General features: G+C 42.7%; 1 protein-coding gene across 5 annotated transcripts in view; it reads left to right on the top strand.

Moving 5' to 3' along the window:
* Positions 1-8,912: 8,912 nt before the first annotated feature.
* PSIP1 (PC4 and SRSF1 interacting protein 1) overlaps positions 8,913-26,121 on the top strand; it is a gene marked incomplete at its 3' end in the record, with an annotated part of 39,871 nt that continues 22,662 nt past the window's right edge. For 4 of the 5 annotated variants that reach the window (XM_084777788.1, XM_084777789.1, XM_084777790.1 and 1 more), the window contains exons 1-4: positions 8,913-9,117; positions 13,136-13,212; positions 22,362-22,500; positions 24,950-25,054. In XM_084777788.1, the coding sequence (XP_084633914.1) occupies positions 9,046-9,117; positions 13,136-13,212; positions 22,362-22,500; positions 24,950-25,054 (393 nt within the window). In that variant the 5' untranslated portion in view covers positions 8,913-9,045. The remainder of the gene's footprint in view (positions 9,118-13,135; positions 13,213-22,361; positions 22,501-24,949; positions 25,055-26,121) is intronic. The other variant, XM_084777792.1, reaches the window with a different exon arrangement.

Here is a 26,121-nt window from a genome sequence, read left to right as displayed (position 1 = left end):
GCTACACAGAGTAACCTTGTCTCGAAAAGCCATAAATAAATAAATAAATAAATAAATAAATAAATAAATAGGGGCTGGAGAGATGGCTCAGAGGTTAAGAGGCCCGGCTGCTCTTCTGAAGGTCCTGAGTTCAATTCCCAGCAACCACATGGTGACTCACAACCATCGGCAGTGGTGCATGCAGGCATAGCACTGTGTGCATAATTAGTAAATAAATTTTTAAAAATTAAAAATAAATAAATAAATAAAAAGAAGGAGCATGAACTATAGGCCAGCCTGTGATGTAAGAGAGGGACCATATTTTAAAGCAAACAGAGCACAAAACCACATCAGAAAAAAGTTACTCTGACTTCAGGAAATTCAGTCTTACTGTGAGGTTCCCGTCTTCCTCCTAGAACTTTATAGGAAGCCAATAGGCTACGTGTGCACAAATGCGTGCAGAAACCTTCTTCTCTTCAGGTCAAAAGGATAGACAACTCACAGGGGTGGAGTGAGGGTGGAAGTGAATGGTGGCTCGTGTCTTAGTCCCAGCACTGTGGAGGCAGAAGCAGACAGATCTCTGAGTTCAAGGCCAGCCTGGTCTACAGATCAGATTTTAGGACAGCCAGGGCTACCCAGAAAAATCCTGTCTCAAAAAAACAAAACAAAACAAAACAAAACAAAAGTCCCAAATCCTGACAACAGAAAGTTCAGTTGAGGTTATGTACCAACAGGGGCTTTTATTCATTGTTGATAAGAATACACAATGATGAGGTTACTTCAGAAAAAAGTTGAGCAATTCCCTAAAAACTAAACATATACTTACTATATGACCCGGGAATCACACTCTTCAGCATTTACACAAAGGAGTCAAAGTGTATTTTTACACAGAAAACTGCACACAGGTATTTATAGGAACTTCATTCATAATTACTAAAAGGTGGCAGCAGGCAGGATATCCTTCATTACGTGAGCAGATAAATGAGCTATGTTGTATCCACACAGGGGAATGCTGTTCAGAGCTGAAAAGAAATGAGCTATCGATCTGTGAAGACAGAGAAAACCAACGTCAGTTAGTGAGTGAAAGAAGGCAACGTCTTGGCCCTCCTTTAATTTTGCAGTACCTGGAACGAAACCCAGGGCCTATGAGTACTGGGCCCATGAACTACAGCATCATCTCAATAAACCTATCCTAAGGGCTGCATACCATGATTTCAACTGTGTGATGTTCTGGGGGAAACAAACAAACAAACAAACAACCCTGGAGACAGTAAAGGAAAGATCCACGATAGTCTAGCGATGTAGAACTAACAGATGATCAGGGACACGCAGAGTTTTTAGGAAAGTGAACCTTTTCTGTGTGATATCATAAAGGTGTTTACAAGTCATTATAGATATTCACCACCAAGGGAGAATCATAATATAAGTCATCCTTTTGGGGTAATATATGAGACCAGGATCAGCAATCATAGGTAAGGTAGCACAGTGGTGGGGAATGTAGACAGGAAGGATGCTCTATGTGCATAGAATATTTTGCTGAGAACATAAAAGCATTCACACATAACATACACACACACACACACACACACACACACACACACACACACACACACATATATATATATCTTAACGGCATTGATATGGTTCAGCTGGTAAAGGCACTGGTCACTGAGCCTAATGACTTGAGTATTTGATCCCTAGCCCTATTTTCTGGAAGGAGAGACCCCACTCCTGCAAGTTGGCCTTTCACTTCTACTGATTCTAGAGCACACATGCACATGCACATACACACACACACACACACACACACACACACACAGACATACAATGAAAGTTTACAAATAATAAATAAATGCATAAATAAAATCTTTAAAAAATATCTTTGCTGGGTGTTGTGATAATATGCCTGTGATCCTAGCACTTAGAAGGCAGAGGCAGAAGATTCAGGAATTCAAGGTCATCTTTGTCTCCATACTGAGCTTAAGGCTAGCCTGGTTTACATGAGAGCTTATCATAAAACAAACAATAAAAATGAAAAATCAAATCTTTCTTTCTTCCTCCTCCTCGTTCTCTTCTTTTTCTTAATTTTGAGACAGGGTCTCTCTGCATAGCTGGCTATCCTGGAACTTACTATATAGACCAGGCTGGCCTTGAACACATAGAGATCCATCTGCCTCTGTCTCCTAACTGCTGGGATTACTGGCATGTGCCACCATGCCTGGCAAAAATATTAAGCATTTAAAAATTAAGTAAAACTCCTAGTGTTCTTCCATAAAAGCGCAGAGGCCTATGCCCTGTGCATCAGTGAACTAAGAAAGCAAAGCACCAAATGATGCATAGTATGCTCTACCATCATTGGTCCTTCATGAAAGTTTCCCAGGAAAACAACAGAGAGTCCTAGCATTAAAGGACTTCGGACTAGACTAAGCATAGTGGTGCACACCTGCCATCCTAGCACTTAGGAGGTGAAGGCAGGAAGAAGAGAAGTTCCAGGTTATCCCTAGCTGCATAGTAAAGTAAGGGCTATCTTGGGATCAGTTAGACTTTGCCTCCAAAACAAATACATAAAATCTTTGGATGGGTGACTAAAATCTGCCCTGAAAAGTTCAACAGCAAATTAGCATATTAACAGCTTTTTAAAAGGAAGCCTATGTTTAAAGTAGTTATGCAACTTTGACTCAACATTTTTCTTTTTCTTTTTTTTTTTTAAGATTTATTTATTGCATATGAGTGCTTTATCTGCAGAAGAGGGAATCTGATAACATTATAGATGGTTGTGAGCCAACATGTGGTTGCTGGGAATTGAACTCCGGACCTCTGGAAGAGCAGGCAGTGCCCTTAACCACTGAGCCATTTTTCCAGCCCAACTCAACATTTTTCAGACTCACTTTATACCTTTTAATTTGCATTATCAGAAAACACATTGACCTAGAAGACTTAACAACATAAAAATAATAAGAGACATCATCATCTGGCTAGCAGACTATACACCAGAGTGAGAAAATATTCTACTTTTTTGGTTTTTCAGAGACATGGTTTCTCTGTGCAGCCCTGGCTGTTGTGGGCTTCCTTTTGTAGACCAGGCTGGCTTTGAACTTACAGAGATCCACTTGCCTCTGCCTTCTGAGTGCTGGGATTACAGGCGTATGCCACCACCACCCACCCCTAAAAGCCATTTTATAGTAAGGACAACTAGGTTTATTCCTGCGTGTGATTAAACCTTTTTCTCAAGGATTAGGCTATGCTCCACCTGTAACCTTAATTACAAATGGTTCTATACTATCTGTTCCAGGAAATGGCAACCATGCCTTTTTGTTTTGCTTTTTTGTTTGTTTTTCAAGACAGGGTTTCTCTATGTGGCTCTGGCTGTCTTGAAACTCAGTCTGTAGACCAGACTGGCCACAAACTCAAAGATCTGCCTGCCTCTGCCTCCTGAGTGCTGGGAGTAAAGGCGTGCACCACCTTAGCCAGATCCCACCCGGTTGCTCTAAAAAGTTGTTACAACCATCTTGCAACCCTACCTTTGTTTCAAAGTTACAACCACCTGTTTGTTTGTTTTTTCTGAGACAGAGTTTCTCTGTGTAGCCTTGGTTGTCCCGGACTCGCTTTGTAGACCAGGCTGGCCTCGAACTCACAGGGATCCGCCTGCCTCTGCCTCCCGAATGCTGAGATTAAAGGCATGCGCCACCATGCCCAGTTTATAACCACCTGTTATTATGGCCACCTTGTTACGCTCTTCTTTTGTAACCCTAACTATTTGTCTACCAAGTTGCCCAATTTGAACACTCCCTATCTATGAGCTATAATTTGACCATGATGATTTGGGCTGGTGGTCTTTCTCCTTGAATCTTTAGGATTCAAATAAGTAAATAGGTCAGTAATTACTATTAGTGTAAAGTATGTTGTCAAGACTGTTGGAAAGGAAGAATCCTGTGAGAATATGAGGAATTTTTTTTTTTTTGTAACAAGCATCAAGTTTCATTGAGAAAGATTTCTATTAGACATATTTTTTAAAGATTTATTTATTATGTATACACTGTTTTGCCTGCATGTATGCAATGATCTGTATGCAGATCTTTTGTTTTGTTTTGTTTTGTTTTTTGAGACAGGGTGACACCAGATCTTATTATAGATGGTTGTGAACCACCATGTGGTTGCTGGGAATTGAACTCAGGACCTCTGGAAGAGCTCTTAACCTCTGAGCCATCTCTCCAGCGCCCTATTAAACATATTTTAAGATCCACAGTATATTCAAGATAGTATGTATATATGTATATAGGTATGTGTCTGTGCGTGGGTATGTGCACATGAGTGCAGGTGCCTGGACTCAGGCCCTCTGGGAGAACAGCAAGCACTTTTAACCACTGAGCCATCTCTCTAGTCCTAATAAATAATGTGTAGAGAAAAAAAAAATACTGCTTTTAAAGGTCAACCTTTAAGTATATAAAAAAAATCAAATATGAACATCTTCCTTTGGTTTGTCTGTTTCTAGCCCTAAGGATTGAATGCTAGGCCTCTTGTCTCTTAGGTAAAGGCTGGCCTCCGGCTTGTGGTCCTTTGCCCGGTGGTTCTCAATCTTCCTAATGCTGCACCCTTTAATACATAGCTTCATCTTGTGATGGCCTCCCCTCCCCCAACCATAAAAGTATTTTCTTCGCTACTTCATAACTTTAATTTCGCTGCTGTTATGAATCGTAGTGTAAATATCTGATCTGCAGGGTCTCTGCTAGGTGACCCCTGTGAAAGGCGCAAGCCGCAGGTTGAGAACCGCCTCGCCAGCTTCAACTTCCTGAGGAGCCCTGGCCACAGCCTCATGTGCTTTCTGACCTGTTTTCTTTCCCTGAAGAACCAGAGCTTTGGCAGAGCTTATCATCCGTCTATTCTTCTACTCATTCAGTAACTCCCTCTTGGGGTGGGGTGTGGGGGAGAAAGGTGGGGGGGATGAGCGGATTTTGTTGACTACCTGCACTGATGAAGAAGACAGTGTTTGTTCTAAGTAGTTTAAAGACTAGGAAGATTATAAATAAATAAGTAAGCCATGGGCTGGAGAGGTGGCTCAGCGATTAAGAGCACTGACTGCTCTTCCAGAGGTCCTGAGTTCAATTCCCAGCAACTACATGGTGGCTCACAAACCATCTACAATGTGGTCCAATGCCCTCTTCTGTCATACAGGCAGAGCACTGAATACATAATGAATGAGTAAATCCTTAAAAAAAAAAAAAAGAAAAGAAAGAAAAAAAATTAAGCCACGAGGAGATGACATGTAGGTGTGATTTTTGGGTTGAGTCATTTAGGCCCATAAAGAGTTAAACAGAAGAGCTGGTAGAGGGGAGCAGCTGGGGAGTGGAGTGGGCCCAGAGAATTTAAAGCTGGAATAAGAGAACTGGGCTGCGTCTGCTCCCAGCATCTTTTTCTAATTATGGGCCATTCTCATTCGTCTGCAGCGCCCAAGCCTTCCTGTGCTACCTAGAGGGCTTGCGAAATCACAACAGCGAGCAGTGCAGAGAAGAGCCGCAAGTTGGCGTGGGCCCCTTGACCCCAGGTGTCCTCGGGCAAGATGCTTAGCGACTGAGCCTGCTCTCTCACCTGTAGGACGAGAAGAATGCAGCTTGGGTTTCGCCCCGACACATTTAGGTTTGCCTGCCTTTTCTGGCTGGCTGCTTACACTTTTGGAAAGTTTGTTCTTTCTCCTGTGGGGGAGGAGCAAGGCTCTGCCAGCGGCTTAGACACGCCCAGCCATTTCCATCCCCCACCCCCGCCTCCCCCCCTTTCTCTTTTCTTCCCTCCCATTTAGATTCAGAACTGTTGTACCCGGGGATCGTGGCCCTTTGTTCTCTGGAGGCTTAAACTACCACCTGTTTTGCCTTGATTTGTTGTTTCAAAGGTGTCACCTGTTGTTTCGGACTTTTACTAACTGAAACCGCCAAAACGTATAGCTAGTGGGAGTATCATATTAGTTCAACATTAATACATCAAGTGCACTAACATTTGTTTATTTTTTTACTTTTGTATTTTCCGACTATCCCCACTCACAGTAACCACCTCCTCTACTTGTTGGCGTGGCCATTCAGCCTAACACAGAGGCACCTTTTAATAGTAAGATACATCTTCCTGTGATCTCCTCTCCTCATCTGTCTGTGTCTCTCGCTTTCAAAAATGCTTTGCCTACAGGTTGGCCTCCAATTTCCCATCCTCCGGCCTGAGTTTGACTGCTGCAGGGATTACAGGCAAGGCTACCAAGCAGGACTTCCAGTTGATTGCAAATTTTCTTTCCAATCTGAATATTCATAAGAATCACCTAGGAGAGGGAAGGGACGGTGAGGTGGTTCAGCAGGTAAGGGCGCCGATTGCCGCCAAATCTGATGACCTGGGTTTAATCTTGGGACCCCACATGGTGGGCGGAGAGAACCTACTAGAACTGACCTCCACAGGCAGTGTCCTCCCACAAAAAATCCCCTAAAACCTAACCTGGCGGGGGGGGGGGGGGGCGGGGAAGGAAGTCTTGCTAAAATGTAGATTAGTAGGTGGGGGAGGCGCTAAGGTGCTAACAACTCCCCCCCCCCCCCCCACGAAGCCCTAGCTGCGGAGTCCGGGCACCAGCAGAGTGTCAAGGCCTCATGAAGCTGCGGGCAATGGAGGGAAAGTTGTCCACGGAAGATGATAGCTGGGCGATGCTTCGCTGTTTATTACTCAGGTTTAGAAACTTCCCTTTCAGACCTCTTTCTGTGCCTGTTCAGGTGCATGGCTTCGCGCCCACACCTGACAACCGTTTCTGTAATTACTTAGCTGTGCCCATTCTTCCCTCTTTCTCCCCCTTCTTAATCAGCAGCCAGGTGAAAAGGGGTCTCTTTCTGCCCACATCTGCATTAACACTTCGAGAATCCAGTTTTAAAGAATCAGTTTTACCCCCTTCTTGCCGTGCGACTTTGGCTCGCTCCCCTAGCAAACAACATCAAATTCAGAATAAGAAGCTTGAAGGCCTATCACCAATAATTCCCTTTATTTGTTTTAGCTCCAGGTGGAAAACTGCAGGCCAGCTAATATTGGGGTGTCTTATTACCTTTTAAAGACATGCAATATTGCTTTAAAAAAAACCCTTCAATTTTTGCTTAAACAAATCTCTTCCTGATTTATTCATAGGTGTGATTCTTTATTTAAAGCAGTATTAGATAGATATCGATCCTTACATATTTTAGTATTCTTAATGTCCTTAATATTTTTAGCCACTTAAATACAGGAAGTACCTGATCTTGTTCATGGCTGTACAATCAACATCAAACTGCTTTATTATAAACAGCATTTGGGGGAGATTCAATGAAAGATGAAACAAAAGATTCATTTAAAAAATAGTTAAATGTCTTCCCTGGTGTTAATGGATGAAAAAAATTAGACAGTTCTGGTACAGTAAAAATGGTGTAGTGTCAATCCACATTAGGATATATTACCAAATATTTAAAAAATGCACTGGCTAAAGGATCAAAAATAAGACCTTTAAAACCCCTTTTATTTTAAATACTCTTAAATATTCAGAGAATAGTAACACTGTTTTTCGGTACCACCTACTACCATACCACTCTAGGGAAATAAAAATTTAAGGGCAGCTAAAATTTAGTTTGGGCCCAAATCCACACCCTAGCTTACAAGCTAACTACTCTTTTCGGTGTCATTGTTTTGTACCCTTGACGTCTTGCATTCACTGGGATTGCATTTTTAACGGCTCTCCGTGGTTGAAAAGTCAAAGAAATGATATCGGGTTTTCTCTGTTACAGTCCCAAGGAAAAGGAGACTGCAAAGCCCACTATGCGAGGTGTAAGAGGCCTACGAGGTGCACACCCGGCCACTGCTTCATACTCCAATTTGATCTCGGGGTTTTTGCACAGCTCCTTTTTTTTTTTTTTTTTTTTTTTTTTGGGATGATGTAAACTGCGCAGGAGCAGTACAGTTCCACCACCTTGGAGAAGGATGAGAGAACAAGCACCTTGGGCTGCCAGTTTCTTTTAAACATGTAGCCGTGGGCTACAGGCCCGGATACCCGCCCCCAAACCGGGTCCTCAACAATCGTTTCCTCCCTCCCCGCCTTTTACATACAGTACACATACAAATACACACACGCAGAGCAACCAGCAGGGGCGGGCCGGGCGCGACCACTGTGTCAGCCGTGGGGGGGGGAGGATGGGGTCAGCCCTGGCGCGCCTCGCATCAGGCCCTTTTCCTGACTCCCCTGCCGCAGCATCTGGCTGCAATTAGCGCTCAGCAGGGGCACCTGCGGGCCCGAGGGTCTTCAGGCGCTCAGCTTCCCAGCGCACCGCCATCTGCGCTCGGCGCGCCACCCCCGCCTGGGCGAGGGCTTGGTATGGCCCAGCGCTAGCGGGCGACGAGCGGGAGCCGCGCGGGAGCGGCGCAGCGACGACGGCGGCAGCGGCGGCGGTGGCGGTGGCGGTTGCAGCTCCGAGCCGTTGAGACGCCTACTGCGGCAGCTGGTGGCGCAGGTGGCCGGCGTGGACGTGGGCAGAGGCGGCCAGCTCGCCCCGCAGCCCCAGCGCCGCTGCCCGGCAGGTGAGGGCCGCCCCGCCCCCGCTCGGCGCGGGTGGGAAGCGGGGCGGCCGCGCTCGCAGCCTCCCTCCTTCCCCGCCGCGCCCCTCCCTCGTGGGCTGCGGCCCGTGGGATGAGCCGTGGGAGCGATGGGGTGGGAGGGAGGCCGGCGGCCGCGGGAGTGGCGGGGGAGGGCGGGCAGCATCCCTGCCTCCTCAGGTGGTGGCGGCCGCAGGCCTGGGCGCTGCTCGGGGCCCGAGGCCGCGCGCTGGAGGAGGCGCGCAGGGGCCTCCCCCTCCCCCTCCGCCGCCTCCCCTCCCCCCTGCCCTCCTCCCCGCGGCCCCTCCCTGGGGTTTGCGCTTTAACCGCCCTCCCTGCTGTCCCTCGCAGGCGCGTCGGGACACCCCGAGGCATCCTCCTCCAGCCCGCGGGCCCGCCAGTCCCCAGCTCGCGTCCACCACGCTCGCATCTCCGGATCGCGGCTGCGCTGCTCCCCCTTCTGGTCTTGGGACTCCCAGCGTCGCCCCCTCAGACATGACTCGCGATTTCAAACCTGGAGACCTCATCTTCGCCAAGATGAAAGGTTATCCTCATTGGCCAGCTCGAGTAAGTGATTTGTAGCCGCGTGTAAGCGGGGCGACAGCCCTTTCCAGGGGCCGGCTTCCCATCGCTTCTTCTTCGTTTGCCTTCTGCCCTTCGTCTCCCTCGCTTCTCTTTACCGTTACTTGGAACCCTTCATTTTAGTTTTTTTTTTTTTTTTAAGTACACTCCCATGCAATTGTAAAATTGTAGGTTTTCCTGCATCCCCGCGGTTTCCCTGTGGCCTGCCTTGGGTCTCTGACAGGTGTTCTTCATGGGAAATATTTGGGAATGACATGCAGTTAATGTTCCGAGGTGGGCAATATCATCAAGTATGATTTTTATTTTTAAAAAGGAGCGAAACCCTGACATTTACTTAAATTTTAGAATTTTGGATAAAATACAAGGCGTCAACAAAACACTCAAAGGAGAAAACTCTTGCATGTCAGAAGTGATGAAACTAGACTTACACATCTTAACACAAGATTTGCAGTTAGTGATGTGCTTGGACCTTTTTATGTACATTCCTTGCCTTATGACCTTGACGAAGTTGCTTCTTGTTTTTTTGTTGTCCATAGGCAAAACAGGGAGGAGACCAGACCTTGGGTTAACCTAACTGGAGAAGTCCTAAGGACTCAAGTTGTGACGTTAAACACCCTAGCTCCATTTTCAGAAAAAATTAGGTTTTTTGTTTATAATGGTGTCTAGGTTTAGAACATTCTTTATAAGACGTCAAGAATGTTGACTAGATAAACTCAAAATCCTTTAAAAAATAAGACTGTGATGTTGTAAAATTGTAATTCTTTTCATACAATTTATTTTTTACTTTGATTTTTGAGACAGAATTCTCTGTGGAGCTCTGGCTATGCTGGAACTTACTCTGAAACTAGGCTGGCCTCGAACTCCTAGATCTGCCTGCTTCTGCCTCTGGAGTGCTGGGACTAAAGGCGTGCACAACCTCTGCCTGGCTATCTATTTTTTCATACACATACCTAACTTAATCTTTGAACGGCATTACTTAACAATAATAAATTACATAGTTCTAGATTCTTCAGTAGGGAAGAGGAATGGGGGAAATCCCTTTGTTAAAGAGTCAACAGGTCAGAATACTGTTAGTGCCTTGGAGACACACACACACACACACACACACACACACACACACACACACACACCCCCTGCAACTTTGTATGAACTCTTTGATTCTGCTCCTTCCTCAGCTCTCCCCCATCCTCAGGTATACTTATTTGATGGAGCCTTACTTGAGCAATGTTTAATCACAAGGTTTGTATGTTCGGTATTCTCACCTGTGTCCTATGTGGGAAACCTGTAACTATAGCTTTGACTCCTATGTACATGTTGCAGACATCTTTTGGGAAGTGACCTAAAGCTGAATGTCTTTTTGTTTGTTTGTTTGTTTCGAGGCAGGTTACTCAGTGTAGACTTGGCTGTCTTGGACTCAGTGTGTAGACCGGGCTGGTCTTGAACTCACGGAGATCTACCTCCCTCGACCTCTCGCCATCGAGTCCAGCTAAGCTGAATGAATGTCTTTGTCCTTGCTTAGTTACACAATCATGCCTTTCTAAAACACTGTATTTCAACTTTATATAAGGCCTGCTGGACTTGGGAAGGTGTAAGGTGCCCCAGAAGCATCCTTACTTATTTTGAGGTGTTGCAAAATGAGGGTTATTTGATATCCATATTTAGAGTTTGATGCCACAGGGTAGTTAAAGCCAAGTATAAATGCTTTAGAAATTTTCTATTTTTTGAGGGCTGGCACAGTGGTTAAGAGCACTTTCTGTTCTTCCAGTGGACCTAATTTCAGTTCCCAGCACCCATTTCAGGCAGCTTAGGACCACAGTGGTCTGTCTGTAAGGCCAGCTGAGGGTCAGCAACTACAGTCATGTGCATATGCAGGGCGTGTGCACATGAGTGCAAGTGTTATATTTAATTAAAAATAACATCTTAATTATCCTCATCTAATCTCATCTTCTCACACCTTACATATGTTATGGGTGACCAAGGGTTAGTGCTCTTAATGTAAAAGTACCCCCTGGAGGGTCAGGTGAAAATAGCCTTTGGATTTAAAAAAAGTAACAATTTAAAAAATTTGAGGTGTATGGGTGTTTTGCCTGTGTGCATGTCTACACACTTCTTGCATGACATGTGCCTGTGGAAAAAATTGTTAGGTCCCTGAAACTGAAGTTACAGGCAGCTAGGAGCTGCTATGTGAATATCAAAAATTGACCCTGGGGCTGGAGAGATGGCTCAGCGGTTCAGAGCACTGACTGCTCTTCCAGAGGTCCTGAGTCCAATTCCCAGCAACCACATGGTGACTCCTAACCATCTATAATGAGGTCTGGTGTCCTGGTGTGCAGGCATAACACTGTATATGTAATAAATAAATAAATCTTTAAAAAAAAGTTGACCCTGGTTCCCTGGAAGATCAGCAAGTAGTCCTCTTAACCACTAAGCCATCTGTAAGGTAGAATACAGGTACTACTTGTAGTGAGTTATTTGGATTGGTTGCTTTTATCTTTTCCCTTCTCATTTTCCTTTTCATAGAAATGGCTGCATTTGGTTCTTTACATTCTTTGTTTTAAGAAGTACATGTTTGTTTATTTATTTTATTTCTTCAGTCTTAGACATTCTTAATCTTTGCTGTAGAGAGTTTAAAGTATTTAAGGTCTCAGCTGTAAGGGTGATAACTCTTATTCCAATTATTTATTTTCTGAAAATTGAAATAGAACTGTTAATAAGCAACATCTAGTACTTTCTTCCCCTTGATGTTCTTCAAACATTGGGAAATAATGCCTTAAACTTTTGTTCCTGTCTTTTAAATTATTATTATTATTGTTGTTGTTGTTTGACATTTATTTTTGGCCTGGTGTGGCACATACCTTTAATCCCTGCAGAGGCAGAGGCAGAGGCAGGAAGATCTCTGAGTTTGGGGCCAGCTGGGTCTACAAAGTGAGTCCAGGACAGCCAGGACTACAAGAGAAACCCTGTCTTGAAAAACCAAGAAAAAAATTTCTGTGTATGTTTGAATGCTGTGCGTCTGTATGCCACATGTATGTGTATGTTTGAATGCTGTGCGTCTGTGTGCCACATGTATGTGTATGTTTGAATGCTGTGCGTCTGTGTGCCACATGTATGTGTATGTTTGAATGCTGTGCGTCTGTATGCCACATGTATGTGTATGTTTGAATGCTGTGCGTCTGTGTGCCACATGTATGTGTATGTTTGAATGCTGTGCGTCTGTATGCCACATGTATGTGAATGTCTGAGGGGCCAGAAGAAGGTGATGGCCCTAAGAGCTGCAGTTAATAAGGGGCTGTAACGGGCTTGAGAGCTGAACTCCGATCCTTTGGAAGAGTTGCAAGTCTCCTAACACTGAGCCATTTCTCCAGCCGCTCGTTACTGTTACTGTTTGTACCGCCCTCCTGCAGAATTGCACAACACATTCAGACTCCCTAAATGAAAGGCTCAGTGTCAGATATGTTTTAAAATGAAGTGACTGGGGATTTTAGGAAGCTAATCATGTTTACATGTTTTTCAAGATTGGCTGCTGGGATGATTTTGAATACCAAACAAGCATGTGGTAACCTTAGTATTTCTCCAGAGAAATAGGGATAGAAATGTTAGATGAATAAAAGAGGGCCCTAGTGTCAGTACAGATTTTGCCACCAAATGAATTCTGGGGGAAAATTGTTTTCCTCCGGGCTGGAGAAGATGGCTCAGCACTTAGGAGCACTGGCTGTTCGTCTGTAGGTGCCAACCCCGACGTGGCATCTCACAACTGTCTGCAACTCCAGCTCCAGAGGACCCTACACCCTCTTACAAGATGTACATGCAGGCAAAACACCAATGCAAGTAAAATAAATAAGTGGAAAAAGAAACTTCTTTAGAACTTTTTTGCCCTTACGGATTGTAAAATGGTTTGATTTTTGTATTAGATTCAGTCGGAGTGTCTTATTCTGAGTTCATTCAAGTGCGCTGAGGTGTGTAAGATTTAAAAAAAAAATGACTTTTCTGATCTTTCTTTTAGGTAGATGAAGTTCCTGATGGAGCTGTAAAACCACCCACAAACAAACTACCCATATTCTTTTTTGGAACCCATGAGACGTAAGTCCTGTTAGCTTTAAGCTGAAATGAACAGTTTTGTAGAGGCTAGGTATAAAACGAAAAGCAAGTAAAGATTTCATGATTCAAGGGGAAAATGACAGTGAATAGAAACATACCTAGGCTGAAATGGAAAACTTTTAAAAAGTTATCTATAAGTTTCCTTTAAACATTTAAGAATTTATTTTTAGTTCTGTGCTGGGAACTTTTTTTGCTTGTTTGTTTATATGTAGCCCTGGCCTAGAACTCATTCTGTAGACCCGTTTGACATTGAACTTGCAATGCTCCATCTGCCTCTGCCTCCTAAGTGCTGGGACAGAGATGTGCCACCATCCCTGATTGGGCACTCTGCTTTTTTGTTTGTTTTTGTTTTTCTTTTTTTTAGATTTATTTATTTATTACATATCAGTGCTCTGCCTCCATGTACACCTGCAGGCCAGAAGAGGGCATCAGATCATATAGATGGTTGTGAGCCACCATATGGTTGCTGGGAATTGAACTCAGGACCTTAGGAAGAACAGGTGGCTCTCCTAACCTCTGAGCCATCTCTCCAGCCCCTTTGTTTGTCTAGACAAGATTTCTGTGTGTAACTGCCTTAGTTATCCTGTAACTTTCTATAGATCAGGCTGACCCAAACTCAAAGGTCTGCCTGTCTCTGACTCTGGAATGCTGGGATTAAAGGTGTGCATCAACACTGCCTGACCCATAATTAAATTTTTAAAACACAGTTTTGGATCTAGAATTGGATTGTTCTTCACAATAGTTAGATTGAGTTGGGTTCATGTATCTTTTGTATATGAAAATCCAACATTTAGGAAATGCTCCTAGAGGCAGGCAGATCTCTGAGTTCGAGGCCAGCCTGGTCTACATAGTTACAGGACAAGCAGGGCTGCAAAGAAAAACCCTGTGTCAAAAACAAACGGCTGAAAAGATGGATCAGAGGTTAAGAGCACTGTCTGCTCTTCAATTCCCAGCAAGCACGTGGTGGCTCATAACCATCTGTAATGAGATCTGGTGCCCTCTGTACATGCAGAAAGAACACTGTATACATAATAAATACATCTTTAAATAACAAAGAACACAAACTGAATTTCTTTTTTTAAATTTTATTTATTTATTTATTTTGCTTTTTCGAGACAAGGTCTCTCTGTGTTAGCCTTGGCTGTCCTGGACTCACTTTGTAGACCAGGCTGGCCTCGAACTCACATCGATCTGCCTGCCTCTGCCTCCCGAGTGCTGGGATTACAGGCGTGCACCACCACGCCCGGCTCACAAACTGAATTTCTTATTCCAGGGTAACAAAAGACATTTTAGTAACTTCACTAAGGAGAGGGGTTTTTAGGAGACACTGCACTGTGCATTAGAGTAGAGATTTGCATGGGGCAGTATCACTTAATGTAATGTCAGTATAATAGGAAGTACCGTTGAAAAGATTGCTCCCAGCCTGGGCCTGCCCTGGCCGCGGGAGTCACCTGTAATGTGTGGCCCAGGGATTCTTAGCAAGCTTCCCGTGTGATTCCCATGTGTGTAAAGTTTTGAGTAATCTCGTGAGCAGACATTTTTAGGATTTTTCAGCTTAAAGTGTTACTCTGATTTTTCAAAACATTTTATGTCGCTATATACTATAGTTTTATATGTCCCATACTTTGTTAAATTAAAATCTTTTCTTCGTAGTACTGGGGGTCCAACCTTTGACCTTATCTGCACTAACTATGAGCTCTCTCTCTCTCTCTGAGCCACAACCCCAACCCTGCAGTATTTTAAATGTAGAAGAAAGACTGAGGTTTTTTTTCAGCATTTGAAAATAAAACTTTTTATTTAGGCTGGGCGGTGGTGGCGCACACCTTTAATCCCAGCACTTGGGAGACAGAGGCAGGTGGATCTCTTGAGTTTGAGGTCAGCCTAGTCTACAGAGCGAGTTCCAAGACAGCCAGAGCTGTGTAGTCCTACCTGTCCTGGATCAGGCTGGCCTCCAACTCAGAGGTCGGCCTGCCTCTGCCTCCTGAGTGTTGGGATTAAAGGTGTGTGCCACTATCACCCAGCTAAAATACAACTTGTATTGTGAATATTTTAGGTTTATTTTTTTCAGTGCTGAGGATCCTACCCAGGGCTTTGCTCTATAATACCCTAGCCTGATTTATATATACTTGAAGTGCAGCTGTTAGATTAAATATGCAATGTCTTTGGTCAATTTGAAATCAATATAGTTACTGTTGGAACTTGAGAGATGGCTCAGCAGTTACAAGTGGGTATTTTTTAGAGGACCTGGGCTTAATTTCCAGCACCCAGATGGCAGCTCATAATTGTCTGTAACTCCTGTTCCAGGGGATCCGATAACCTCATCAGACACACACATATATAGGCAAAATAGCAATACACATAAAATGGTTATTTGGTTTTTTGTTTTGTTTTTCGAGGCAGGGTTTCTCTGTGTAGCCTTAACTATCCTGGACTTTGTAGACCAGACTGGCCTCGAACTCACAGCAATTCTCCTTCCTCTGCCTCCCGAGTGCTGAGATAAAAAGGTGTGCGCCACCACCGCCCAGCTAAATTAAGTTATTTTATTCTTAAGAAGCACCTCGAGGGCTGGAGAGATGGCTCAGAGGTTAAGAGCACTGGCTGCTCTTCCAAAGGTCCTGAGTTCAGTTACCAGCAACCACATGGTGGGTCCAACCATCTCTAATGTGATCTGATGCCCTCTTCTGGCCTGTATGTGTTCATGCAGGCAAAACAGTATACATAATAAATAAATAAATCTTTTTTTTTTTTTTTTTAAACAAACCTTGTTAATGCTGGGCTAGGATTACAGTTCATTGGTAAAGTGCATGAGGCTCTAGGTTCATTCCCCAGTAGTATATGAGTAAAGGCAGTTAATGACAAAAATGAGTTAATGTGAATTAAAAAGGCTTTTAAAATTAAGTTAATGATAATTTTTTAGGTTTTTTTTTTTTAATAGGTTTTCAAGACAGAGTTTCTCATGTACTCCTGCCTGGCACCGAACTCACATAGATCTGCTTGCCTCTGCCTACCAAGTGTTGGGATTAAAGGTATACACCACCATACCCAGCAATAATTTTTTATTTCAAAATTGATTAATAGTATTTTGATCCACAGTAGACGTTTACCTTTGCTATTGTTTTGATGACTTATGTTTGTTTATTTGGTTTGATTTGTTTTTTGACACAGGGTTTCTCTGTATAGGTTTAGGCTGGTTTTGAACTCAGATCCGCTTGCCTCTGCCTCTCAAGTGCTGGGACTTAAGGTGCGCGCCACTACCATCTCTTCTTCTCTTGTATATTATATCCTGACTGCAGTTTGCTCCTCCCGCCCTCTCCCAGTCTCTTCCCCACTACCTTCCATTGCCCCCTGCTTCCCCTCAGGAAAGAGCAGGCCTCCCAGGGATATCAACCAAACATGGCACAAGCTACAATAAGACCAACTACATACAATCCCGTCAAGGCTGGATGAGGTAACCCAGAAGGAGGAAAGAGGTCCCACAAACAGGCACTAGTCCAAGACAGCCTCTGCTCCCACTGTTAGGAGTCCTGCAGGAACACCAAGAACACCAAACTACACAGCTGTAATATACATGTAGAGGACCTAACCTAACTTTTTTTTTTTAAAGACAAATATGATGAACTAGGTATAATGATAGCTTTTCTGCTTCCAATTTTAGGAGGGTAATTACTTACCTGAATTTTTTAATTTGAGTTTTTCAAAGGTGAAAGTCTATTGTAATACTCAGGATTAAGAGTATAGAAAAAGTAACTTGGAAAAGTACTAATTCATAACAGTTTAAATTATAGTTTGAATTTATTTATAGCTCTAGAACTTAGTATGTAACGGGGCTGGATTTAAACTCATAGACTCACCTGGCTTAGGAGCCATGGGATTAATATGCATGACCATTCTTGGCCTTAGATTAACATTTTTTTGTGTTCATTTAGAGTAGAATTTTTTTGGTTACTATATTCTTTCCCTAATATATAAGCACCTGATTCTCCTCAATCCTTTTATGTCATTTATATATTAGTTCTTAATACCAGACCTTGATCACCTGTGTATACTGACCATGCATGGTATCTCAGACCTATTGTTGTCAAAACTAATTTTTAGTAAGTGGTTCTGATGTGTTTCTATATCGAAAAGTCTAGGTCAGTAGTTCTCAACCTTCCTGATGCTGAGACCCCGAGTTCTTTGTGTGGTGGTGACTCCTAGCTCTTTTTGCTATTTATTTCATTATCACTTTATAACTGTAGTTTTGCCACTGTTGTGAGTTTTGCAATGTAAAATGTGATATCTAATCCGTGACCCACAGGTTGAGATCCACTGGACTCTCTAGTGTTCCCTGCTTCCATAGTGGATAGCCTCTGCATGCCACAGTGTCCTGGGCATCCTGTTAGAGCTGCAGCGCCTGCCGCGATCATGCCTACAATTAGTGTCTTTACATAGCTGTACTCTGAATATATAATCTTTATATCTCAATCATCATGTCTCCTGGTCCAAAACTCTTCAGATTCCCTACTAATATTACCAATAATATTAATGACCAGTTAGGTACAAATGCTGGTTATAAGACCCTGCATGTACTAACTAACCTGTTTACCACTCTAACCACTTAGCTCAGTTGTCATTCATTCATTCACTCATTCATTCATGGTTTTCCGAGTCAGGGTTTCTCTGTGTAATAGCCTTGGATGTCCTGGAACTTTGTGTAGACCAGGCTGGCCTCGAACTCACAGAGATCCGCCTGCCTGCCTCTGCTTCCTGAGTTCTGGAATTACAGGCATGCGCCATCATGCCTTTTTAAAAAAATCTTATAAAGTTAGAATTTTTTTCATGTATTTTCCCTCCCCCAACTCCCATATCCTCTGGCCTCCCTACCCACTCAACTTTGTTTTCTCTCTCAACTAGAACAAAACAAAAACCAAGTAAAACACTAATGAAACAAAAAGCCCCCCCAAAACAAACAAACAAAAAGCCCATAAGAAATAATGGAGTTTGTTTCTAACCCCAATTTTAAAAGTTTTATTTATTAAGTATACAATATTTTGCCTGCATGTACACTTGCATGCCAGAAGAGAGCACCAGATCTCATTGTAGGTGGATGTGAGCCACCATGTGGTTGCTGGGAATTGAACTCAGAACCTTTGGAAGAGTAGGCAGCACTCTTAACAACTGAGCCATCTCTCAGCGCCTTTTCTTTTGTTTTTCAAGACAGGGTTTTTCTGTGTAGCCTTGGCCATTGTGGCCATTCTGTAGACCAGGCTGGCCTGGAACAAAGATCTGCCTGCCTCTGTCTCCCAAATGCTGGGATCAAAGGCATGCACCACCACTGCCTGGCTTTGACTTTTATTTACTTACACACCCACCCACATACACAGACACACACACACACACACACACACACACACACACACACACACACGACAAAGAATAGTATAATTGATAAAATTATGGATTTGGGGGGGGGCCAGTAGGATATGGTATTCTTTGGGAAAAAATTTTGAGTCAGTTTTCATGTATCCGAGCCTGTCTCCCACCCCCCAATCCCCCCAGACAGGGTTTCTCTGTGTAGCCTTGGGCTTTCCTAGGCTCAGTTTGTAGACCAGGCTGGCTTTGAACTCACCTGCCTCTGCCTCCTGAGTGCTGGGATTAAAGCTGTGCGCCACCACTGCCCGGCACCCAGCCTGCTTTTGATCATGACATATAGGCAATGATGACCTTGAGTTTCTGATCCTCTTGTCTCCCAACTCGTGAGTGCAGCGTTACAGGTGTGTGCCACCATACCTTATTGAGATAATTCATTTCATTTGTTTTACCCACTTAAAAGTCTTTACATTTGCATTTCTAGAAAGTACTAGAGACATTAGCACAGTGGATTTTAGATTATCATTTCAAAGGAAACCTAGGTACTTTTATTAACACAATGTTTTCTTTTTTAAATTATATTTTACGTATGAGTGCTCCATCTGCGAATATATACCTATACGCCAGAAGAGAGCATTGGATTCCAATATAGATGGTTGTGAGCCACCATGTGGTTGCTGGGAATTGAACTCATGACCTCTGGAAGAGCAGGCAGTGCTCTTAACCACTGAGCCATCTCTCTAGGCCATCTCTCCTGACCCCTTAATACAATGTTTTAAGATTAATACTATAGCATGTAATAAATCTTCCTTTCTTATTTATGCCAACTAATATTTCATTGTATCAATTTAACATGTATTCATCATTTGAGAGATATCTGTGGTTTCCCCTGATGGCCATCATGAATAATGTTGATGTGAACACTTAAACATAATGGTGGAGGGTTTTTTTGTTTGTTTGGGTTTTGGTTTTGGAGTTTTTTTTGTTTGTTTGTTTTTGTTTTTGATGCTGGGATATACCCTAGGGCTTTGTATACCTAGGCAAGCTCACTTACTGAGCTACATAGTCAGCCATTGTATATGCTTTGTATGGACATGTTTTCACCTAGAAACAGAAACAGAATTCTTGGGTCAAATGACAACTGATCAATCAATGGAGAAACGGCCAGACTGCCTGCAGAATGTTTTTATATAAAGATTCTAAATTCTTCATTTCAGTTTTTCTTCCTTCTTTCCTTCATTCCTTCATTTCTTTCTTTCATTCAAGTCTTTTTTTTAAAGACAGGTTTTATGTATGTCAGTCAGGTCTCAAACTACATAGCTGAGAATAACCATCCATGGGGTGTGTGGTGCTGGGTTTGAACCTGGGACTTCTGCATTCTAGACAAGCACTATACCAACTGAGCTATATATTGCAGCCATACATTATTGTTTTTATTATAGCTGTGCTAAGGGTTGCAGTGATGCTTGTTACAGTTTTTATTTATATTTCTGTGATTGGCTAGTGATGTTGAATTCATGTGTGAATTAATGTTGGGGTTGTGGGGACATGGCTCAACAGTTAAGAGCACACTGGCTGCTCTTGTAGAGGACCTGGGTTTAATTCTCAGCAACCACATACTCACAAGTGTTTGTATCCAGTTCCAGAGGATCTGGCTCACTTGTACAGCTATAACCATGCAGTCTAAACATAAGCACACAGAAAAATAGATCCTAAAACAAAACCCAAAAACTTGGACCAAGCCTTATGGGACACACCTATAATTTAGCACTTGGGAGGCAGAGACAGGCACATCTGTGATTTCTAGGGCAGGTTGATAGACATAGGAAGTGCCCGGCCCTGTCTCCAAAAGTGAGTTTTCCTGGGCGTGGTAGCAGACACTCTCAATCCCAGCACTTGGGAGGCAGAGGCAGGTGGATCACCATGAGTTAAAGGCTTTACAAAGCTAGTCCAGGACAGCTAAGGCTAGAGATACTATGTCTCAAAAAACTTGAAGAGAAAAACTGGGTTTTTTTTTGTGGGGCAGGGCATTTTGGAGACAGGCATCATTGGTTAAGAGCACATAACTGGGGGCTGGAGAGATGGCTCAGTGGTTAAGAACACTGGCTGCACTTCCAGAGGTGGTGAATTCAATTCCCAGCAACCACATGGTGGCTCACAGCCATCTATAATGGGGTTTGGTGCCCTCTTCTGTCATACATGCAAATAGGACACTCATATAAATAAATAAATAAAAACAGCGCATACCTGCTTTTGTAGATGAAGAAGGTAGTTCCCACTACCCGTGTTGTGTGTCTCACAACTGCATGCAGCGCCACCTCCAGGGGGCCTGGCACCCTTTTCTGGCCTCTATGGGTACTGTACTCATGTACACACCTACACCACCCCATATACATAGAATTAATAAAACAAAAATCTTAAAATCCTTTGGCTAATTATAAATTATCTAGGTTTATAAAGGTCTCTGTGGTAGGAGGACATAGTAACTTAGCTTTTTTTTTTACATTAAGATATGAGCTGGGAATCAGGATGGAGAGAAATTTTAGAAACCTCCGCAAAATTTAAGTTCAAAATTAACCAAGTAGAATTAAAAACTTGGATTTTAACTGCTTCTATGTAAGTGACATTGTAAATTTATAAAAGTATTTCTAGTCTGGGAGCGTAACTTGGTAGAGAGCTTGCCTATCAATCACCAATACTATAAAATAAGAACTATTTGGAATTAAATATGCCTATTCTGCACCTCCACAGCAGGGAAATTTTTTTGTTTTGCTTTTTTTTTCCCCCCAAGACAGGGTTTCTGTGTGTAGCCTTGGCTATCCTAAACTTGCTTTGTAGACCAGGCTGGCCTCAAACTCACAGTGATCTGCCTCTGCCTTCCAAGTGCACCACCACGCCCGGCAGGAATTTTGTTTCGTAAGTAAACTACCTGGAGCACATTTCTAGTAGGAACACTGTTTATCAGCCAGGCAGTGGTGGTGCACACCTTTAAATCCCTACACTTGGGATGCAAAGGCAGGTAGATCTCTTGAGTTTGAGGCCAGCCTGGCCTATAGCGCAAGACCCAGTGCAGCTAGGCTACATAGAGAAACCCCGTCTTGAAAACAAACAAATAGCATATACAGGGGGAGGAGGCCCCCCTCAGTCACAGTCAAAGGGGAAGGGAGTAAGGGGAAAGCGGGAGGGAGGGAGGAATGGGAGGATACAAAGGATGGGATAACAATTGAGATGTAATATGAATAAATTAACAAAATATTAAAATAAAAGAAAATAAACCAAAAAAGAGTACTTTTGTCAAGTCTTTTCCACCCTGGTGAAGTTGTTCTTACTAATTAGATCACCAGTAGAATTTAGAGCTATTTTGTAGTTTGTATGAGCTGGGTTTGGCAGACTACAATTTTAACCCCAGCATTTGGCAGATAGAGGCAAGCAGATCTCTGAATTTATGGCCAGCCTGGTCTATAGAGTGAGTTCTAGGACAGCTAGGCTTTACCCAGAGAGAGCTTGTCTCAAAAATAAAACAAAGCAAGGCATGGTGGCCCATGTAATCCCAGACAGGTGGATCTCTGAGTTCAAGGTCAGGTTGGTCTACAAAGTGAGTCCAGGACAGCCAAGGATACACAGATAAACCATGTCTTAAAATACCCAAAACCAAAAATAACCCAAAACAAAAACAGAAAAACCAGTTTGTATAAACTGTTTATTAAATAATATCATCTAGTAGCCTAATAATATATTCAATTGACGTTTCTTTGCATTTACATCTAACCTTTCTGTTCTAGTGCTTTTTTAGGACCAAAGGATATATTTCCTTACTCAGAAAATAAGGAAAAGTATGGCAAACCAAATAAACGAAAAGGTTTTAATGAAGGATTATGGGAGATAGATAACAATCCAAAAGTGAAATTTTCAAGTCAACAGGTAAGTCGTTTTATGAAATTTATTATTTATTCAGTGTTACGAGAATAAATGTTATCATTGGAAAATACATAGAGGAAAAGCCTTACACATTCCAGATTGTTGTGGCCTTTTTATGTTGAGCTTTGACATTTGTGTCTAAATTGTGACTAATTGAATGTCTAAAGAGAACTTAATAGCCAAAAATACTTGTTTGTTTCACTTACCTTGATTAAGAGTAAAGTTTATCTAAACTATTACCGGACTTAAGGCCATAACTACTGTCTTGTTAGATTCAGGCCTCTAGAATTTTATTTTATTATTGTGTTTGATATGGGTGGGGACATAGGCCAAGTACATCTTTATCAAGTTAGTTTTCCATTCTCCTTTCCACGGTTGGGGATGGAGATGAGGTTTGGAGGCTGGGATCACTTGAGCATCACAGTGGTTAACCCTGAGTCACCTCAGTGGCCTACTTGTTTGTACCTTAAAGCATATGCCTTTTAGTTTAGTTCTTTTGAAATAGATTTTTTTTGAATGCTATTAAGAAGCACCTCATGAAATAAATACCTAACAACAGTACTTACAGCCCCAGTAGAAATTCTGTCCATTAGCTTCCTGGCCAGAACGTTTAATTTATATGCGGTATTATGTTTTCATAGAGTGGCCTGCTTAGTTTCATTTTTCTTTTGTTTTTCCAGGCAGGGTTTCTCTGTGTAGCCCTGCCTGTCCTGGAACTCCCTCTGTAGAGTAGGCTGGCTTCAAACAGATTCACCCACCTCTGTATCCTAAATACAGGGATTAAAGGCATGTGCTACCATGCCTGGCTTGTTCCATTTTTCTTAGACAACAGAAATTATGTTTTTCTTCATTTTTTTTCCTGTCTTGGTACTAACACAGTTATGGGTATGTGCATATCTATGCATGTGCCATAGTACATGTGTAGTGAGTACAGCTTTGTCTCTCTCTCTCCTTTTTTGAGATAGGATTTCTCTGTGTAACAGCCCTGGCCGTCCTAGACTTGGCTTTGTAGACCAGGCTGGCCTCAACCTACATAGATCCGCCTGCCTCTGCCTCCCAAGTGCTGGGATTAAAGGCGTGTGCCACCACGCCCGGCTGTGGCGTTGGTTCTCTATCCACTTTTATCACGGTTGGTGTTGGGTGTGCTCAGCAAGTGCCTTTACCATCTCTTGGTCCCTGATACTACTTGTTGTGGTAAAGTTAGAAGGTAGGGTCTGATAAATACTTATTACTAGCCCTATAATTATTACGGTGGTATTCCCTAACCTGGTAGCTGTCAGTAAAAACACAGATACCTCTTATATTTAAAATACCCTTGGTTTACCTGGGGCAGGGCAGATGTTAATCCTTAACCTGCCTTCTATAATTCCATGCCTAGATCCCATGCCATCTGCTTCTAATAATTTCTATGGCGCTGTCTCATATCCACAATCCCAAATACTTGCCAATGTTAGTCATCTGGGCGAATCCTCCCCCATGCCGGCCATGTGCTTACTCCACCTAACCATGGCCAGGCTTCCTTCTCTTCCTTCGGTCTCTCCCCTTCTCTTCCGGTCCCTGAGCGCTTCCTTTCCCACCAGCCCAGGAACCTTAGCCATGCCCATCCCATTTGCCCTGCCCAGGTATGTTGGATTTTTTTATTTTTTGGTTTTTTGAGACAAGGTTTCTCTGTGTAGCCTTGGCTGTCCTGGACTCACTTTGTAGACCAGGGCAGCCTGGAACTCACAGCAATCCACCTGCCTCTGCTTCTTTACTGCCACCACACCTGGCTACTTTTGAATTTTTTGATTAGTTCAGCCTTTTAGCATTTAAGGTTGTGACCTGTGGACCCCCCCCCTTCCCTTCTTCCTTTGTTGATACAAAGACCAGGCTGACTTGGAATTCCCCTGTCTCACCCCTGGTGGGCACTGTGTCTTCTAAAACGGGCTAATTTAATTTACAGTTTTAAAATTCTTTAAGGCAAGGCATTTCTCTATATCCCAGCTTGACTTATATCTAGCTTAAGGTTGCCTCAGACTTGTAGCCATCCTCCCACCTGAGAGGCTGGGATTATAGTATAGTAGCTCTGCTTTAAAACTTTAAATTTATGTGTTTACAAAAAATAATTTATTTACTTTTACTGTATGTGTATTGGTGTTTTTGCCTGTGTATATGTGTGAGGGTATCAGATCTTGGAGTTAGACAGTTGTGATCTGCCATGTGGGTGCTGGGAATTGAACCTGGGTCCTTTGGAAGAGTGGTCAGTGCTCTTAACCGCTGAGCCATCTCTCCAGTCCCAAATTTTATGTGTTCAATGTCCTTTGAAACAGAAATTGGGCTACTCCCATAACATACATACATACATATATACATACATACATACATATCATATATATATTGGTTTTGACTTTTCATGAGTAGAAAATTTTGAAGTTGGATAAACCATATTTTAATTTTAATTTATTCTTCATAGGCACCAACTAAACAGTCAAATACATCGTCTGATGTTGAAGTTGAGGAAAAAGATACTAGTGCTTCAAAGGAAGATACTGATCATGAAGAAAAAGCCAGCAATGAAGTACGTTTTCTATCTTTTCTGTTCTAAGAAGGAATGAAGAAAATTTATCTGGATAGTGTTTTACTGAGTATACTGCAAGGGAGCGATAGGCCTGGGGGGTCTTGCACTGCTAGCAGCCTGGGGGTTTTATAGTTATGGCAAAAAATTAGAAAGTGAGTTGACTGGTAAAATAGAAGTAATTTTTGAACTATTTTAGAAGTGAATGAAAACATGTCAATTTCTCAAATATTAAGTAGAGTTTTATAAAGTAATTGATGCATTTTTAAGATACATGGATTTAAAAAAGTTTTAAATTTCCTATATGTGTACTTATACACTGAGTGCATTCCTGCTGCCTGTGGAGGCCTGGATAGATACCCTGCAACTGGGGCTAAAAATTGTTGTTAGCATTTGGGTGTTGAGAACCAAGCATGAGTCCTCTGTCTCTCCAGCCCTTGGATGGATATTTTTATTTGATACTGTTTTTATATGCAAAATGGTTTGAGTTGTGAGATGTCGTGCTTAAAAAGTATTATTACACTAACACGTTTTCAAACAAAACAAAAGAAAAAAATAAGCTGGTTTATTTCTGCCTGTGTCCTTATCTGAGTCGATATTCAGCCACTATAGGTAGTCTTGGTCCCTGTACTATTGCTGTGCAGACACTGTAACTAAGGCTTTCTGGGTGTAACAGCTCTGCCTATTCTGGAACTCACTTTGTAGAACAGGCTGGCTTTGAACTCACAGAGATCTCCCTGTCTCTGCCTCTCAAATGCTGGGATTAAATGCATGCAACCCCATCCCTAGCTACAACTCTTTTTTTTTTTAAGTTATGAGCCATTTATTGATAAATAATAAAGTATCAGAGTCATTATTTCAGGAATTGGGAAGCAAGTGGTTAAAAACCCAAGGTTAGAGGCTCAACACAGCTGTGAGGGACTCTTGCTTAATCATTTTAAGTGCAAAGACACACTTTGTCTCTGTCTTTGAGGCAGGAAGACAGAGATCTTTAATCCAGATCTTTTGAGGTGGGAAGACCCACCTCTAAACTGGGCCGTGCCTTTTACTGGCAGCCTATGGTAAAAGCC

This window comes from Acomys minous (assembly GCF_964271855.1).
Source record: "Acomys minous genome assembly, chromosome: 1".
Taxonomy (NCBI): domain Eukaryota; kingdom Metazoa; phylum Chordata; class Mammalia; order Rodentia; family Muridae; genus Acomys; species Acomys minous.
The sequence above is the reverse complement of the archived record's forward strand: the minus strand, read 5'-3'. Positions and strand labels throughout refer to the sequence as shown.